The sequence below is a fragment of the Strongylocentrotus purpuratus genome, unplaced genomic scaffold, assembly GCF_000002235.5.
Source record: "Strongylocentrotus purpuratus isolate Spur 01 unplaced genomic scaffold, Spur_5.0 spur5_scaffold_6, whole genome shotgun sequence".
NCBI classification, from domain to species: Eukaryota; Metazoa; Echinodermata; class Echinoidea; order Camarodonta; family Strongylocentrotidae; genus Strongylocentrotus; species Strongylocentrotus purpuratus.
In genome coordinates, this window is record NW_022145612.1 from 28038469 (window position 1) to 28057881 (window position 19413).

Sequence of the window (19413 nt, forward strand, 5' to 3'; positions counted from 1 at the left end):
AAGACTTCAAAGATAGTTTATATTAATTTTGTTCTTGTTATGGCACAGAAGGATAGTAGACTGCAAAATTGTCATAACACATTCATATCATGTACATGTATGGTCCACGCCCAATCTTTGAACTGCATACAACTCGTGCAGAATATTTGTACTTTGACCTTTGTGCAACTCTGTAGGTGTATTCCCCCATTATACCCAACCCACTTGAACCCAGAGCTACATGTACATGTACAGAAGTATAATGCTTTCTTCAGACTGAGTGAACATTGAACCGTTTCCACAATATGTCTCGCTTTCTCTGAATTTATGTCCTTTTTTTGTCTCTATGGATTAATTCTTGATACATGTAAGTGCTCATAATGTACTTGTATGCTAATACCGGTATCTACATGTATAACACTGTAATCTTGGGTATCGCCCTACCCCCCCCCCCCCCTCAACTAATTCAACTACTCACGTTTGATTGATAATAGATGCCAGAATATTTTCATTCTGTTTGATATTCTTATTAAAACCTAAAGATGTATTTCCCTTTGCAATTTATTTCCCTTTGAAATTATACATGTACCCCATTTGCTATGATTGTTTAATTTGGGTTGTGCATTTCAGTGGAATTAAAGTGAGGGGGAATGGAGGAGGGGGAGGGGGTCACAAATGCATTGCTCTTTTTTTTTTCTTTTTTCTTTTTTGACCAACATGAGGTGGCATCTGGCAGTTGTGGTTACAAGTATATTACAGGGACTTTCCGAAATGTGCACATACATGTACAGTACATGACTACATGTACATGTACTTTATTGACTGCTATGAGAGGCACAGCTGTTTCTATCTAGACTGAAGGGGATGTAACAGCTATGCCTCAAATATTAAAGCAGTCCATATATCTTTTTTATATATTCCAGATTCACAAAAAAAATCTACAAAGAATTTTTGCCCTATCCATTTCTTGAGTAAACATTGGTTAAAACATCACAGTTAATCTGAGACACTGTCTGTAAATATTTGCTGGAAAGTTGGAGATCATTGTACAAAGCACAGTTTGGTACTATCCGCACTCGCACAAAGAAACTTTTTGCACGTTAACCAATGGTGATCTCAGCAAAATTGAACTACATGTACATGTATGCGGCCCGTTACCTGGGCAACAGGCATCTTTCCCATTAACTATTGACCGTTACCCTGGCAACCGGCAATTGTTCGTTTCTTTACTGGGATGGCTAAAATTTTGACTCTGATTTCGACCAATCAGATGGCTAGATTTAAAGCAGGGTTGGCATATTTCCCGCTTCGGAGGCTTATTTCCCGGATGCCGGGAAATAAGCGGTATTTACCGCTTTTTACCGGTATTTACCACTTTTTACAGGGAAATACCGGGAAATATATTTGTCCACTCACTTGTTCATAGGGATAATTGTCCAATTTTGAACATAATAACAATGGTGGTGAGTATGGTTGCTCTTGTGTGTACTATTTGTGTGTGTGTGTGTGTGTTTGTTCGTGTGTTTGTCTAGGTCTGTAATTATGTACTGCTGGAAAAAAATACAGGAAAAAGGTACCAAATATACACCTATTCAAGATATGATGTTCTTCATTAAAGGGAACCAAAACCTTCATGTAAGTTACTTTTATTGTAAAGTTTAAGATATTTGAATAAAATCAGTGAAAAATTGAACAAAATCGGGCAAGGAATAAGGAAGTTAAAGCTTTTTAAAATGACTAGTCACTAGAGGGCGATATTCAATTTGATGACATCATTTGTGGACAACTCTCCATGCCTTTTGTACATCAAATTTCACAAGTCTTTCGTTTTTTCCTATTTATTTGTGTTCTTGATCGGATTTCATAACATGTGTAGCGTCATAAGCATGTTATATTGAAATTGAATCATGTATTCACAAACAAGTTCTCCTTTCCCTCTGAGATTATGTAACAGAGTTCCCCTGTTTGTTCATGGAACAGCCCAGGGTCCAGTGGGGTGTTTGTTTAGGGCTAATTTGCATAAACTTGGCTTGTAGAGCATCTCATGGGATGCATGCAACATCCTACAGTGCAGACCGAATTACACAGGAAAGGAGTTAGCAACTCAATTTAGAATTGTGTGAAAGTTTGGAGGATCTTTCATTGTAATCATCTATTAGAACCGGGATATTTAACAGTTGGTAAGTCAATATATTGCTTGTTCATATATTCTTGTATACTGAATCTAGGTTACATACATTGTGAGAAACAGGAGACAAACCTATAAGAAGAAAGTAACTTGTGTACCAATCCTTTGTTCTTGGTTCATTATGTTGTATATAATACAATGCTAGTATACTGTAGCATGTATTCGTTAGCTGATATATTACCAGAATATATGTTGCTCTATAAGTCATTCTTACTCAAGTTATAATGAGTTTGTACATATGATTGAAACAGTAATAATTGTAGTTTCATACCCAGTAGTTGATTGCTATATTAATAGGAGGAAAGTTGTATATAGAAGAGTTAAAGTTAGTTTGGAGTTTAGAAAGTTTCTGTTCACCAAGGCATATAGCCTCTAGTGTACGCACACACACACAGCTGTGTGCAGAGCATGTATGATTGATATACATGTAGTTTAGTAGGGTGTGTGTGAGGGGTAAATGCAAGACCCAGAGAGTGCAGCCAAATTAGGGCACTGTGCACTCAAGCGCACTGCACTGATTAGTGCTTTGTTTCTTTGTCTTACAGTTAGGCAAAACTTTAGACTGTATATATGTATTGCATGTTTAATTGGCAGTGATAGCTTGAACTAAGGGATATTAAGAGGGATTTAATGATCATTGGAACTTGTTGCATTTCTACAAAGATGTACATTACTTGAATATGAGAAGATTATATCAGGAGTTATGTAATAGCATAACCATTATTAACAGCATGATTATTGCATTATATACACTATATGATGATGTATCTATTGTTGACATATTATACTGTTTATTTGTGTCTTAACAGTAAACCACACTATCAGTACGATCGACGACACTATTGCCACGACACTATCCACTATCGCGACTATATACTATCGACATCACTACCACTACACGTTTCTACATTTGTTCTGGATTTATTGAGACTGTCGTCGATGTTTAGACTTGAATAAAGGCACGAGCTAGTTTATACTGCAGAGACTGCGTCTTGTGTGAATGATTCAGTTTAGTGCGTTTACTACGTTAATCATTACCCTGTAGAAGGTTTCTCGGAAACGAAGCTACATCAGTTTACAACTTTTTATCATCGTGAATGAGTTCGCGACAATAATGGATGACGCATTGAAGGACAAGCCATCGGAGAAAGCGCGTGAATCTCCTTCTTATAGTCAATCAGAGGGACAGATACGTGAAGCTTCGATGGAGATAAGCCGCCAGAAGGAGGAGCGTGATGAAGTCACGGCTCTGAAACGGTCTTGCCAGGGTTATGTTGGAAATCTGGCAAAGCAATACAAGGAACTTGAAGTTATGATGTCAAGTTACGACAATCTTAACGCAGCCAGGCGGAAGTATGGACAGCTAAAGGGTACATTTTTGCTGTATCAACATAAATACAGCGAATACTACAAAAGGTTGTCTAAGGACGATAAGGCTACATCGAAGGAACAATTTGAGTCGCATGAGAGCAACAAGGCTGAGTTCGACGGGCGAATGATGGAGTGGGATGCTGAGGCTACGAAGAGGCAGTCCCCGACGACTGAACTAGACGAGGCGGGGGCAGATAAGGTTTCCGTAAGGTCATCGGCGTCGAGGAGAAGTAGGTCTTCGAAGCGCAGCAGCACAAGTTCATCATCCTCTGCAAGACTGAGGGACGCCAAGGTCAGAGCTGAGCTAGCGAGACTCAAGAAAGAACAGTTAGTAAGAGCTCAAGAGCTCAAACGAGAACAGTTAAAACTGGATGAACAATTATCTACAATGAAGATAGACAATGAGATAACGAACGCTGAAGCAGAAGCTAGATTGATTGAAGAAGAAATCTTTGATGAGGGTAATAGTGTAAAGGATCCTCAGGTAAAGAATGAAGTGTTAGATGTACATGTAAGTGAATATAACAAGCCTGTCCACAAATTTGGATTGAATCCTAATGCACCAGTGTGGGAAGAATGTAAGTTAAATGCCACTAATGATGTTTCATGTAAAAGTAATGTTCAGGATTTGAATATGTCTCAAATGTTTCATGCTATTAACCTTGCTGTTCATTTACCCAAACCCGATCTCTCCACATTTGGTGGTAATCCCATAGAATACAGGAGCTTCATCAACAGCTTTGAGGTCAACATCGCAGACAAGGTCACCGATGACAGGGCAAGGTTGACCTACCTGGTCCAATACTGCTCAGGCAAGGCTCGAAGTAGCATCGAGAACTGTGTAATGATGGCTCCAAGTGAAGGATACGCGGAGGCTAGACGAATACTGAGGGAGCAGTTCGGACAGCCTTACGTCGTCGCCACCGCACACATGAAGAAGGTGCTAAACCGGGCTCCCCTGCGACCAAACGATGGCACTGCTATGTGGGACCTATGCAGAGACATGCAGAGATGTCAAATGGTGCTGGGACAGATGGGGTATACTGCGGACATGAACAGTTCCGACAATCTACTCCATATCCAACAGCTGTTGCCGGTACATCTTCAATCCCAGTGGGCGATCAAGGCACACCAGATGATGGAGGGCAGCACAGTTCCTTCCTTTGAACACATGGCCAAGTTCATTGAGAATTCAGCCAAGCTTGCTAACAACATGTTTGGGCAGAACATTGGGAGATCTTCCAGCGTGAAGGTAGATAAATCTGGTGGAAGGCCGAAACCCGATACGAGGAGAACGACTCTCACTACTCAAGGTAAAGGAGAGTACAAGACGCTTCGCCAAGACCGTCAACCGGCTAAGGGTTGCCCATGTTGCACAAGGCAACATGACCTGAAAGAGTGCGGGATCTTTAAGGAGAAGTCCTTTGAGGAAAGAAGGAAGACCGTCAGGAAAGTTGGGTTGTGTGACAACTGCTTCCTGCCCCACCACATGGCCATGGGATGCATGGACAGATCCAATTGTGAGGAGAAGGGATGTACCAGGAAGCATCACACCCTGTTACATCCTCCTAGTTGGGAAAAGGCGACCCAGCCACAATATCGCTCAAAGGAAGACAATCCTAGGGGCCCTAGAGACTCCAGTGGGGCCGGTAACAGCGTCAACACCAATCATGCTATTGCTGAAGACAACGAGAACGTTCAAGGCCAGTGCAACAGCACATTCTCAACACGTCGCAAAGTGTGCCTTAGAGTGGTGCCAGTGAAGGTAGCAGGGAATAACAAAGAGCTAGAAACTTGGGCACTGCTAGACGAGGGCAGCGACGTATCCCTTTGTGATGAGCGGCTTGTTGAGGAGCTAGGGGTCCAAGGAGCCCACAAGGAATTCCAACTCACCACCATTAACAAGGCTGGTTTGAGAAGGAAGGGTCTTGAAGTTAGCCTGACGGTGAAGAACGTCTCTGATGGAGAGAGCATCGATCTACCAAAGGTATGGACAGTTGACAAACTGCCTATATCCAAATCATGCATTCCAACCGACGAGGACTTAAACAGATGGCCACATCTGAGGGGAGTTCATCTACCTAGAATTGATGAAGGAGAGGTACGTCTCCTTATCGGAAGTGATACTCCAGAGGCCTTCTGGGTGATAGATCAGCGACGGGGAAAGAGGAAGGAACCCTATGCGGTACGTTCCTTACTCGGATGGACAGTCATGGGACCAACCATGACCTCTGCACCCGATGCTCCATACAGCGTGAATTTCACCAAGCATGAAGAAAGGTTAGAACAGCAGCTGCAGAGGTTCTGGGAGGTCGACCATGCCTTCAGAGACGAACGGCTCGCTGATTCGGTAGAAGACAAGAGGGCCCGCAAGACAATGGATGAGACAGTAGGAATGGTAGATGGACACTACCAAGTAGGACTGCCATGGAGGAAATACCCCCCATCTCTTCCAAATAACAAGAAAATGGCAGAGTCAAGACTCCAGTCACTAAAGAAGAGGCTTGGGAACGACAAGATACTACATACCCAGTACATGACAACAATGGAAGGATATATTACCAAGGGCTTCGCACAAGAAGTTAATGGACAAGGCGATGAAGTTGTCTGGTATCTTCCCCACCATCCCGTTAGACACCCAATGAAGCCAAATAAGGTCAGGATCGTGTTTGACTGTGCGGCGAAGTTCTGCAATGGGTCACTCAATGACCAACTCCTGAGTGGACCAGACTTCACGAACAGTCTGGTTGGAGTCCTCCTACGATTCAGGCAAGAGAGGATAGCCCTTGTAGCAGATATCGAAGGGATGTTCCATCAAGTCCGGGTAACACCAAGGGATGCTGGAGCCTTGAGATTCCTATGGTGGGACAACGGAGACCTGGATAAGACTCCCAAGGAATACCAGATGTTAGTTCATCTTTTCGGAGCCACATCATCTCCAAGTTGTGCTGGATTCGCACTACGCAAGACGGTAGAAGACAACCAGCAGGACTTTGATCCTGAAGTTTCCCAGACAGTCCTGGAGAATTTCTACGTCGACGACTGTTTGAAGTCCATCTCCTCAAGAGAGGAAGGAAAGAGACTGGTGTCCCAGCTGTGCGAGATCCTGAAGAGAGGTGGATTCAGGCTTACAAAGTGGGTCAGCAACGACAGAGAGGTTCTCTCTGCAGTGCCTTCAACAGAACGGGCAGCGTCAGTTGTAGACTTGGATTTTGACCACCTACCAATCGAGAGAACTCTTGGAGTTCTGTGGGACATGAACTCAGACTCATTTGGGTTCAAGGTATCACCTAAGGATGTACCAACTACCAGAAGAGGCCTCCTGTCCGCAACAAGCTCATTATACGACCCATTGGGATTTGTGGCTCCCTTCAGCTTAAACGCAAAGATTCTGTTGCAGGATCTCTGTGCCCAAGGACTAGGCTGGGATGAGACAGTGGGGAAAGATGAGCTACAGCGGTGGACGTCCTGGCTATCAGAACTACCAGAGTTGTCATCAGTAAAGATAGACAGGTGCTTCAAACCAACAGGGTTTGTTGATCCCAGCTACGACCTCCATATCTTCTGTGATGCTTCAGAGAGAGCATATGCTGCATGCGCATACCTGAGGGTCACAGACACAGACGATCGCATACATTGCGCATTCGTGATGGGCAAGACAAGACTATGTCCTCTCAAGAAGATGTCTGTTCCAAGACTGGAATTATCAGCGGCTGCGCTGGGAGTTAAGCTTGGTCAGACGATCAAGGAGGAACTCAGGTTGCCCTTAAGGAACACCACGTACTGGACAGATTCGACATCAGTTCTACAGTACATCTCCAACGAGAGTAGGCGATTTCAGACGTTTGTAGCTAACCGGGTAGCCAAGATCCAATCCATGAGTGAGAGGTCTCAGTGGAGACATGTGAGTACTCACGCTAACCCTGCAGATGACGGATCGAGGGGCATGCCTGCAGGAAAACTAGCAAGGTGGCTCCAAGGACCAAGCTTCCTGGTTAAGGAAGAATGCGAGTGGCCAGTCTCCCCTCCAAGTCTAGTGAAGACCGATACAGCAACACTGGATCTTCTCGATCCTGAAGTCAAGAAGAAGCAAGTGTTTGCAACAATGTCCGAGGACATCTTGGAAAGACTCATGGCCAAGTATTCAACATGGCAACGACTGAAGAGAGGTGTCGCATGGATACTTCGATACAAGACTTACCTCAAGCTTCGAGTCAGCAGAGGTATAGCCTCATTGAAGAAAGGAGACCTGACGCTCGAGGAGTTGAATGCAGCCGAGCGAGAAGTCATTAAGCACGTCCAGAGGCAAGCTTTCCCAATTGCAACGAATGACAAGGGAAATAACGGCAGACTTCAACAAGCAAGCACCCTCTCTAAGTTAACCCCAGTAATGAAGGATGGGTTGTTGAGAGTAGGAGGGAGACTGACCAAGGCCCCTATCAGTGACGAGATGAAGCACCCTCTCATCTTGCCACACGATCACCACGTGACCAAGTTGTTGGTAATGTACTACCACCAAGAGGTCGGCCATTCAGGAGCAGGTATGACATGGACTGCACTGAGGGACAGGTACTGGATCCTCAAGGGCGGGGCCACTGTCAGACGAGTCATAGGTAACTGCTTCCAATGCAAGAAGAGGAATTCAGCAAGAGGCCGGCAGTTTATGGCGGACTTGCCAGTAGAGCGAGTGACGCCAGACCACCCACCGTTCACCAACACTGGTGTAGACTTCTTTGGACCATTCTATGTCAAACAGGGCAGGAGTGAGGTGAAAAGATATGGGTGTGTATTTACATGTTTAGCTACCAGAGCAGTACACATCGAAGTTGCCAACTCACTGGAAACAGACTCCTTCATAAATGCGCTAAGAAGGTTCATCAACAGGAGGGGCAGTCCAGAAAAGATCTTGAGCGACAATGGAACAAACTTCAAAGGAGCCTACAGAGAACTCAAGGAAGGCTTAGACAAACTGAACTCAAAGAAGGTTGACCTCTTTCTTATGCAGAAGGGGATAGCATGGGAGTTCAACCCACCAGGCGCTAGTCACATGGGAGGAGCCTGGGAGAGAATGATAAGATCTATCAGAAGAATCCTCGGAAGTCTCCTCAAACAGCAGCTGGTCAACGATGAAACACTCACGACATTGATGACAGAGGTAGAAGCAATATTAAATGCAAGACCTTTGACACAACTGAGCCTTGATCCTCGAGACGAGGAACCTTTGACGCCGAACCACTTACTCTTGCTGAGGAAGAATCCCTCTCTGCCACCTGGAACCTTTACGAAGGAAGACAGCTATTTACAGAGAAGATGGCGTCAAGTCCAATTCTTGGCTAACCAATTCTGGAAGAGGTGGATAAAAGAATATCTCCCCCTCTTGCAACAGAGACAAAAATGGACTAGAGTTGAGAGGAATTTCCAGACAGACGACCTGGTCCTTGTAGCCGATGATAGCTCGCCTCGCGGTAAATGGCCACTAGGAAAGGTCACAGCGACATATCCTGACAGACACGGACGTGTCAGACAGGTAGAAGTGAGAGTCGGGTCAAAATACTACAAAAGACCAATATCTAAACTCTGTCTCCTAGAAGCAGGAAAGGACACTGCTCAATAGTTTGTCCAATCCAATATTTGAAGTACAATATATATGCCTGATATTGAGAGTTATCTAGACATCAAGTGTTTATTAGAAGTATATAAATCCTTATGATTTGTAGGATTTTAGAGAACGTTTCATATTGCTGATTTGTTGATTGATTGAACGATACAAATTGTACTTCTTTATGTTATTCATGAAAGTCATTCATATTTGAATTTACGTGCTAAGGTAATTTAGCATGCATTCCATCCATAATGTTGATGATTTATTTGGTTATGTTTGATTATGTGCATTGAAGTTTACCATACTTATAGACTGATTTATGCCGCTATCATTCATGTGTAATGTATAGAGAAATGAGTAACTGGTAGTTAGCTCATTTTGGGGCCGGTGATGTAGCGTCATAAGCATGTTATATTGAAATTGAATCATGTATTCACAAACAAGTTCTCCTTTCCCTCTGAGATTATGTAACAGAGTTCCCCTGTTTGTTCATGGAACAGCCCAGGGTCCAGTGGGGTGTTTGTTTAGGGCTAATTTGCATAAACTTGGCTTGTAGAGCATCTCATGGGATGCATGCAACATCCTACAGTGCAGACCGAATTACACAGGAAAGGAGTTAGCAACTCAATTTAGAATTGTGTGAAAGTTTGGAGGATCTTTCATTGTAATCATCTATTAGAACCGGGATATTTAACAGTTGGTAAGTCAATATATTGCTTGTTCATATATTCTTGTATACTGAATCTAGGTTACATACATTGTGAGAAACAGGAGACAAACCTATAAGAAGAAAGTAACTTGTGTACCAATCCTTTGTTCTTGGTTCATTATGTTGTATATAATACAATGCTAGTATACTGTAGCATGTATTCGTTAGCTGATATATTACCAGAATATATGTTGCTCTATAAGTCATTCTTACTCAAGTTATAATGAGTTTGTACATATGATTGAAACAGTAATAATTGTAGTTTCATACCCAGTAGTTGATTGCTATATTAATAGGAGGAAAGTTGTATATAGAAGAGTTAAAGTTAGTTTGGAGTTTAGAAAGTTTCTGTTCACCAAGGCATATAGCCTCTAGTGTACGCACACACACACAGCTGTGTGCAGAGCATGTATGATTGATATACATGTAGTTTAGTAGGGTGTGTGTGAGGGGTAAATGCAAGACCCAGAGAGTGCAGCCAAATTAGGGCACTGTGCACTCAAGCGCACTGCACTGATTAGTGCTTTGTTTCTTTGTCTTACAGTTAGGCAAAACTTTAGACTGTATATATGTATTGCATGTTTAATTGGCAGTGATAGCTTGAACTAAGGGATATTAAGAGGGATTTAATGATCATTGGAACTTGTTGCATTTCTACAAAGATGTACATTACTTGAATATGAGAAGATTATATCAGGAGTTATGTAATAGCATAACCATTATTAACAGCATGATTATTGCATTATATACACTATATGATGATGTATCTATTGTTGACATATTATACTGTTTATTTGTGTCTTAACAGTAAACCACACTATCAGTACGATCGACGACACTATTGCCACGACACTATCCACTATCGCGACTATATACTATCGACATCACTACCACTACACGTTTCTACATTTGTTCTGGATTTATTGAGACTGTCGTCGATGTTTAGACTTGAATAAAGGCACGAGCTAGTTTATACTGCAGAGACTGCGTCTTGTGTGAATGATTCAGTTTAGTGCGTTTACTACGTTAATCATTACCCTGTAGAAGGTTTCTCGGAAACGAAGCTACAACATGTGAAGTAGAATATCATTTTGCATTCTATTATCTAAATCACAAGAAAGAAGGAAAAACATGAAATTTGATGTACAAAAGGCATGGATGTCATCAAATTGAATATCGCCCTCTAGTTAATAGTCATTTCAAAAAGCTTTAACTTCCTTATTCCTTGCCCGATTTTGTTCAAATTTTCACTGATTTTATTCAAATATCTTAAACTTTACAATATTGGTTCCCAGTTGCTAATTATCATATTCATGAATACCTATTAATTAGCATATGCACAAAATGCCATTTGTTTGGGTGTGTACAATTTTGTATGCATAAATCTGTTTGTGTGTTCCTACTATGAGTATTGTGCTGCTAATTATTTCAGAACAATATTTTCAGTTATGGGGCTAAAAACAAGTAAAATTATTAATAAATAGAGAATTAAAATCATATTTCCTGTTTTTTACATATTTACCGGACGTGCATCTTATTTACCGGACGGTATTTACCGGTATTTACCGACGGTAATTACCTCCACCGGTATTTACCGCCCAACCCTGATTTAAAGGGATCGTTTAACAATGTTAAATCTGAGATACACGGCCCTACATGTACATGTACGTGTTTATATCAGTGTCTGTGATATGGTGTAATATTGAAGCCCTACAAAAATTGCCCTTCAAACTAATCAAGAATTGCCTCAAAAAAGTAAAAATCTTTGAGTAACCGGTCTTACCATACTCGTTTTCCCCCATAGAATGTAGTGTTATGAAAACCGTTTGGCAAACGGTTTTAAAATTTGTAACTCTAATCATAAATATCTTGATAATCAGACAGGCGATCGGCTTGTAAAAGTCACCGGGTTCCTGACTGACCTTAAGGTTTATATCATTGCAGCATGAGCTAAATCCAGGACTTTGTTTCAGAATCTGAGACACAGTCACCGGATCCCTTTAATAAACAGACTAAAGAGAGGTATATAAATGTGGATAGTGCACATAGATCATACAGCCTTTTCACACACAGCTAAAATGCATCGTATCTAGAGATGATTAGTATAAACGTGTTTAACTCAACAGTTTTAAACATGTTTATAGAAAATTTTCCCTGTGTGAACATCGTTTATACGATGTTGGGATAGATACAAAGTCGCGATTCATACGCCCCTATAAGCAGGCTGCAGATACGAAGTTCGTATCTAGAGAGCTTGACATTTTGTGTGTGAAAGGTTATTCGTGTTTAAACGTGTTTCAGACGTGTTTAAACTGGATGGAGCGTGCGCTTTGATTGATATGACATGACCTTCAATGCGCAATGGCACTACTGCGCATTTTACGAGCAGTAGTTAATCATGAAACGATTAACAATCGCACCGAAATTTCTGTGTGTGAATGATGTCGTATGTTCAGGTGATTAGTTTAAAGCCCTTTAAACTAATCATGTTTATAGAATTTTAGCTGTGTGTGAAAAGGCTGATAGTCAACTTCAAGTAGGTCAAGATTTTGTGCCTGGTTCATACTTCAAGTTTTCAACCATGATCCAACTACATGTACAATGCATAATTTTTCAATGCACAATATTTGAAAAATTACTTTATAACATTTTCAGAGTTCATTGGATATCTTTTAAATGATAGATGCTGAGGCCTGTTTGATTGATATTTTTTGTTGTTGTTGATTTGTTAGGACATGTATGACCAGATATGAAGGTTGTTCTATATTCATTTCAGAACCAGAACATATTTCTATAGTTGACCTCACTTTATTCCAGAGTACCTAATTAAAGAGGAAATAACAAAATGCATACATTGTATTACCTCCACAATGTAGTCCATGCAATACATAAATCTGGTCAACCAATAATGTAGGTTTTTCCTTACTACTGGTATATATACCCTTGAAAATGGTTAGTTTGTACTGTACTAGATGAACTTGTTTTGAAAATGCTCCATTAAATCTTTTTTACCAAAATACACCTTAGTACATTTGTATTTGTTCAGTGTATGCAGTGCTGCACTATTTGCTTGACCGTGTATCCCTTTTACGATATATATATACGTACATGTACATGTACGTCTATGTTTGTAGGTTTGTGATGTGATAAAGGATTAAATTAAGCGTGAATTTGTGCCTCAGCTCTCTGCTCATGCATGCAAATATGTAGTTAGCATTGATTACCTCTCACTCACTGTAACCACACTTCCTCGTCAAAGTTTAGATTTGGTGTCACTAGAATGACGAAACACATTTTCTCACGCTTCTCCAAGTAGCTTGTAAATACATGCACATTGGAGCTATCTTGAATGTATATATGCTTACATAATGTTTTAGTATCAGTTATGAACCATCTGACTACCGGTATGTAACATGTAGAGCATTAATTTTTAATGTAGACTTTATTGTTATAAATGTTTATAAATACTAAGGTTAATACGGTATTTGTTTATAAGCCATCTGAATTTGTAAGATATCTTTGATAAAGTTCATGGGGATGAAGATCTGCACAATTTTAGCAGCTGAACGAAGTGTTTTCCTTCTAGGTAGTGAAGTAGTTTGAAAAATAAACAATGACAACAACAACAATATCAGATCACCTGGTGTCCTCGATCTGTTTGCCCATTTACACATCCCAAACATAATTTCGTAAAATAGTCGGACTATCAATTACACTACTGGAAAATTTTATTTATAAATCGTCCAAGTTTGTCCGTACCAATTTTTCTTTTAGAAGTGCGCATGCACAACTTATCAACATTTACACTGCTTAAATCATCGAAACTTTGGCAGGCGTTTCAAATAACCACACTTCAGAGGTTCATTTTTTTAATTTTAATTTTTTGTTGTTTGCTTGTAGTTGCTATAGTTGTTATGCAACTACTGGCGAAACACTTAAATGTGAGAAAAATCAATGATTTTCGGTTGCAGTGTAGATGCAGCTATTGACTGCAATAAAGAATCCAAGTTTTTACCCCCCCCCCTCTCTTTCTCTCTCCTTATCATCTCTAGATGGTGATTGTGAAGTTCGAAAAAAAAAATTGCATTTATAGAGTTGCCTACACCTGTACTGGTACATTTTACAATCATATTGCAATTATACTCTCCTATGAATTTCATACTTTCTACTTGCTCATACTTGACCTTCAACATTAATTGCTGTAGAGGATTAACCTACTGTATAAAAAGTACTTTTGGTTTTGACATTGCCTGCAGAAGTGAACTTACAGTGAGTGCCTATTGTAGAGGTGTGCAATTTTTTGTTGTTTCCAAGTATTTCAAAAAATTCAAACTTCAAAGATAAAATTTAATTTATTGTGTTATAAAATAACAGTAAACAGAACCATTACACTTTTCCTTACAATCTATGTTCTAAGTGTGAATTTTTTGTTGTTTCCAAGTATTTCAAAAAATTCAAACTTCAAAGATAAAATTTAATTTATTGTGTTATAAAATAACAGTAAACAGAACCATTACACTTTTCCTAACAATCTATGTTCTAAGTGTGAATTTTTTGTTGGGTTCCAAGTATTTCAAAAAATTCAAACTTCAAAGATAAAATTTAATTTATTGTGTTATAAAATAAAAGTAAACAGAACCATTACACTTTTCCTTACAATCTATGTTCTAAGTGTGAATTTTTGTTCTTTCTGTGGTAAAATGTGGGTTTTGTTCTTTGATATGATGCCTGTCTCGTTGTGCAAATTGTGTTTAATACAAAATATATAATAAACTAAATAAAGTCTTTATAAAAATATGATTTCTGTTCTTTCCTTTGATACTCCTTGTCAAGAAATATATTTTCTATTGATAGATTACATAGTTGCAACTGTTGCATACAATATATATGACATCTCATCTATCTGATGCTCAATGCCAATATTTTCCCACTTTTTTTCTTCTTTCTAGACCTTTTCAACTGAGGCTTCGTCAAGGAGCTCCATACATAGCTCATAATCTCATACTAGAAACAGATGATGGTGCTGCACCCTACAAACCAGATTTCCTCTATATTGGAAACTTAAAAGGTAAGGCTATGACTTGCTTCATGTGTATTTGTCATTCCAGTCGGTGAAGAGGGGGGGGGGGGGAATATACTCTCTCCTTTCAATAGACCATTCTCGTAATGTGATCAAATGTGATGCATAAATCTTTGTTTTTTAAAGTTTCATGTTACTAATTATTTCATTCACCTGGTACAAATAAAAGTATTTCAACAGTCAGAATATGAATTGCATTTATTAATTGGTGCTAGGTAGGAGAAACATTATGACTTTTCCTACCTAACAACACAGAATACATGTGTATGCAATTCGCATTCTGACTACTGAAACACAATTATTCGTAGCAGGTGAATGAAATAATTTGTAACTAGGCACTTTAATAACAAAGAGTGTTATATAAAATTTAATACACATATTAAAAAGAAAATAAAATTTGTTCATATTTTAACATTGCAGTGTTTTTTTTAGTTTGTCTTGATTTGTGAGTCTCTGACCTGGAGATCTTTCAAGTTTCGTCCAACTGCTGCATCTGACCATGGGTGCTAGCATGGTAATGTATTACTGTCTCTTCAAATCTGAAAAGAAGAGTGTTTAGCAATAGAAATAACTAAATCTCAATTCCCCTTTATCCAATCACCTTAAGATATTTCATTTTAATAGGTAATGAATGCTATTGAAAGCCTTGCAATAATTTTTCTTTTAAAACTAGTATCTAGTTGACTAGTTCAAATAGTAATACCAATTGAAGAATTAAACCGTCTATATAATAGTACCTTCTTTTAGAATCATGTTTGAAATTGTCTTGATACAGCAGGAAGCTCATTACATGGAATCAGAAACTAGTCCTGAAACCAGGCAAACCCCTTTCCCTTTCTAATGTTATATGAAACTAAACACTTTACTAAATAATGTTTATGTGATATCAAGTATAAAATGGCCTTGCTTCAGGGCATGGTTTACCTATTGTTATTAATATCACTTTGAGTCTACGATTGTATTACAGAGTAAATAGCGGATAATTATTGGGGAAGACTTCCTCTTTAACTGTGAATAAACAAGCCAGTCACGGAATATACCTACATGTAGCGAATAACAATGTATGTAAAGAAGAACCACATACATCATTGAAACATGTACTATGGGAACCTGTGCAAAAAGACCTGCCTATAGAGACCACTTTCTTGTCTCCCTTGGGTGGTCTTTATAGACAGGTTTCGCAGTACAATGTACATCCATAGTCAATAGCGATGCACAGAGATGGGGTACCCCTGCATCACGTGACCAAAAATCAAAATCAAAGTGTGGGGGTTTAAATGTAGAAGTTTTAAACTATTCTCTTGTGTACAGGCAGGCCTCTCGCCAAGAAATTAAAAACGTGTGGCGCAACCCGAGGGGAAAATTTGACCCCCCCCCCAAAAAAAAAAAAAAATATATATATATATATATTTTTTTTTTTTTAATTATTATTTTTTTTTTTTTTTTTTACAAGTATCACAAGTAATTTAATGAATTTTTATCATGGTATTATATTCCGGGCTATTGTCATATTTACCCTTGCACTAAATAATCTAAATTATCAATGTTATTCTATCTGTCTATGTTGGAATTTGTGAAATTTGTTATCCAATGTTACGAAGAAAACAAAATGAGAATCCTAGTTGTTTGGATTTTTTAAAGCTGTAATTATTTTCCTTATATTAAACAAAATATTGCATTTTCTTATGTTCACACAAATTGCAGTAGGTCTACTCAAATTTCTGCAAGTATTTTACTTTATATTCGAGTAAAATAAATTCTCTGTCTCAAAATGAAATTTATACACCAGTCAATGAAAGTTTGATTTGAGGTCAACACACACACAGACTAGGCCGCTGCGCTGCGCTAAGCACACAATACCATACCTGCCAACCCTTACGAATAATTCAGAATATTCTGTTTTGGGGGATTTCTAGGACCTGAAAATCCGAAATATTCAGATTTTTCACAATTTCGCGCCACGCATTATCTGTGTACGCGAGGGCCTTGTTTGTGTACAGTATGTTCTACTCCAATATCTTTTGATCTTTGCATTGAAAGAATTTTGATTGCAGCTTCTTGAAAGTGTAGAAAACATAATGTAACCATTATTTCTTCTTTTTGTTTTCTGGGGTTGGGTGATACCTTTTTGATAGAGTCTATAGATAAAAAAAATCATAGGCATGCATTTATGTGTGCAATGTACACACACATGTAGGCCTTTGTCAAGCTTTGTAAGACTGTATTTTTTCAGTGCTTCTGTACCAATTTTTATGTAAAATTTCATGAGTAAACAGTTAAAATACATGAATAACCAAAATGTCACAAAAATAAGTACCGGTACATGACATATTAAAGGCCTGTATTGTGTAGCCTGTCTCATTTGAATCAATAAAAAAACCATTACATCTATTTATAGCTGTGACAGTGTAGCTCAACGTGCACAATAGATAGTGTTTTTCAGAAAAAATTCTGGATTGACCTTGCCTTTTTGTTGGCATATTGGGATGGATGCCGTCTTTCAAGTCTTATTTCCCCTTTGAGTCACCCACAGTTTCGACAGTGATTCTTATCTCATCCGAGAAGCAAATCAATGACGTGCTGAGCGGGCTGATTTGTCGCCAGTGCCTCCAAGGAGTTATTTTACAACTCCTTGGTGCCTCTAAATGTCTATGCATGTACACGTTCTTTGTACATCTGGCTGTACATTTTATTCTGTTTGAGTTCACGGTAAACAAATTGTAATTGTATTGTGAGATCTCATGCAGGACTACCTGTTGTATGGTGAGGTCTGGAAGACACACCTGAATGCATTCATCAAAAGAGCAACTCGTACAAAGATGGCTAGGAAGTTAGAAACATAATGTTGTGTACATGTATGTCCCTCAAACTAAAAGCAACTGCAAGTTCTAATATTAAACCATCTAGAGAGTTGAAATATTACTGGTATTCAATAGTTTTACAGAGAAAAATAAACTAATAATTGGCAAGGGATGATTTTAGGCTACATGTGAGGTAATTTGTAAGTGCAGGTTATGATTTTGAATAATACATGTATATTGTTTGGCCATGAAGTTGGGGGGGGGGGGGGGGGGGGGTCGTTCTCTCTCTCTCTCTCTCTCTCTCTCTCTCTCTCTCTCTTTGTGGGGCATATGTTTTTTTTCTCTCTCTCTCTCTCTCTCTCTCTTTGTGGGGCATATGTTTTTTCTCTCTCTCTCCTTTCCTTTGCTTTTTATTCTTACTTTTATTATACATATATATTCTACTAAAATCATACAAAATATATTTTAGTATGAACATTTTGTCAGATTTCATAATAACGTGGGTCACTTTATGTCATTACCATACTGTGTAGCTTTATAAGTAAAGACATCTGTTAAAATGTGACAAAATATTTAGTAATTATACTAATTAACATATGAAACCTGAAATTTCACCAAAATCCTAGTTTCATACACAGTATCACCCATTACATGTAACTTTAATGCGTGATGCACAAAAATAATACACCAAATACTACACACTGGATAAATGTATATGTGCTACTTCACATGAAGTCATTGTGGTTATTAACTTTGGCTACTACAGAAGGCTACAATTTGAATTACAGTAGCTTTTCACAAAATGTGAATTAAGATACACGTACCAGGGGAAGTAAACAGGATACTATTATTGATCATATCCATGAACTACCAACCACAAAATTCCCAGCTTTTGTTGACACTGATGATCAAGCAGCCTTTCTTTTACCGGTACCAGTACTGGTAGTCAAAATCAGGAGAAAATAACAAAAATACATAACTTCATTGAATTTTTGAAAGATATATAGGTAAGTGGGATTGTACTTTACATGTACATGTAGTTTAAGCTTACCGGTATACCAACCTTAAAGGTAAAGACCAGTTATGGTCATGCAATTGCATTGTGAAAGAAACGTTGTGGAATCGATCAGAAAAGGTTGATCATCTAGCATCTAGCCTCTGCAAGGTTCTGGAATCATCAAAATGATAAGAAATTTGGCCCATTCTTTGTAAAGTTACAAGCACTATACGCAGAAAGATGTATATGGGACTACCCTATATCTCTCACAGACCATGAGAGAAACAAATTTACCAAATATATGAATTAGTAGGCGGTTTCCCGGCAAATTTTTGATCATCATGTATTAGTCAAAACATATTCTTTCACATGATTGGTAATGAGAGCTTCCATTTCGTTTTTTGAAATTGGGGCGTTTCCAATACTGGTCCTTACCTTTAACACAGTAGGCAAGCGTTGGTCCACTCCTGTGACCTTTCTCAAGCCAAGTGATTATTCACACAGCTTCTTGCTGTCTGCTGCCTTGAGATCACTGGAGCAAAGACAGGTGACAAGGAAGAGCCAGAGTCCCTATTTTATAGTGAAGGGTTGGGGATTGTACTTAGCCATACATTTAAGCCTAATTATACAATGTATCTATTTTTTAATTTCTAATTTGCATGTTATACATATTATCTCACTTAGAG

At 38.9% G+C, this 19413-nt stretch overlaps 2 protein-coding genes across 3 annotated transcripts in view; both read left to right on the top strand.

The window, feature by feature from the left end:
• The window catches only part of LOC755122 (disintegrin and metalloproteinase domain-containing protein 10), a 56329-nt gene that overhangs the window by 16435 nt on the left and 20481 nt on the right, over positions 1–19413 (top strand). Inside the window, exon 3 of the mRNA XM_030972242.1 lies at positions 14799–14917. Within this exon, the coding sequence (XP_030828102.1) occupies positions 14799–14917 (119 nt within the window). The remainder of the gene's footprint in view (positions 1–14798; positions 14918–19413) is intronic.
• On the top strand, positions 1855–10829 carry LOC115919169. 2 transcript variants are annotated; one of them, XM_030972241.1, is made up of 2 exons: positions 1855–2159; positions 2977–10508. In XM_030972241.1, exon 2 carries the CDS (start codon positions 3282–3284, stop codon positions 9150–9152), a length of 5871 nt encoding a protein of 1956 aa, XP_030828101.1. In that variant the 5' UTR covers positions 1855–2159; positions 2977–3281; the 3' UTR covers positions 9153–10508. The 2 variants fall into 2 exon arrangements, 1 of the variants encoding a protein (XP_030828101.1); XR_004061736.1 differs by lacking the exon at positions 1855–2159 and adding an exon at positions 10658–10829 and having other exon boundaries at positions 2837–9840.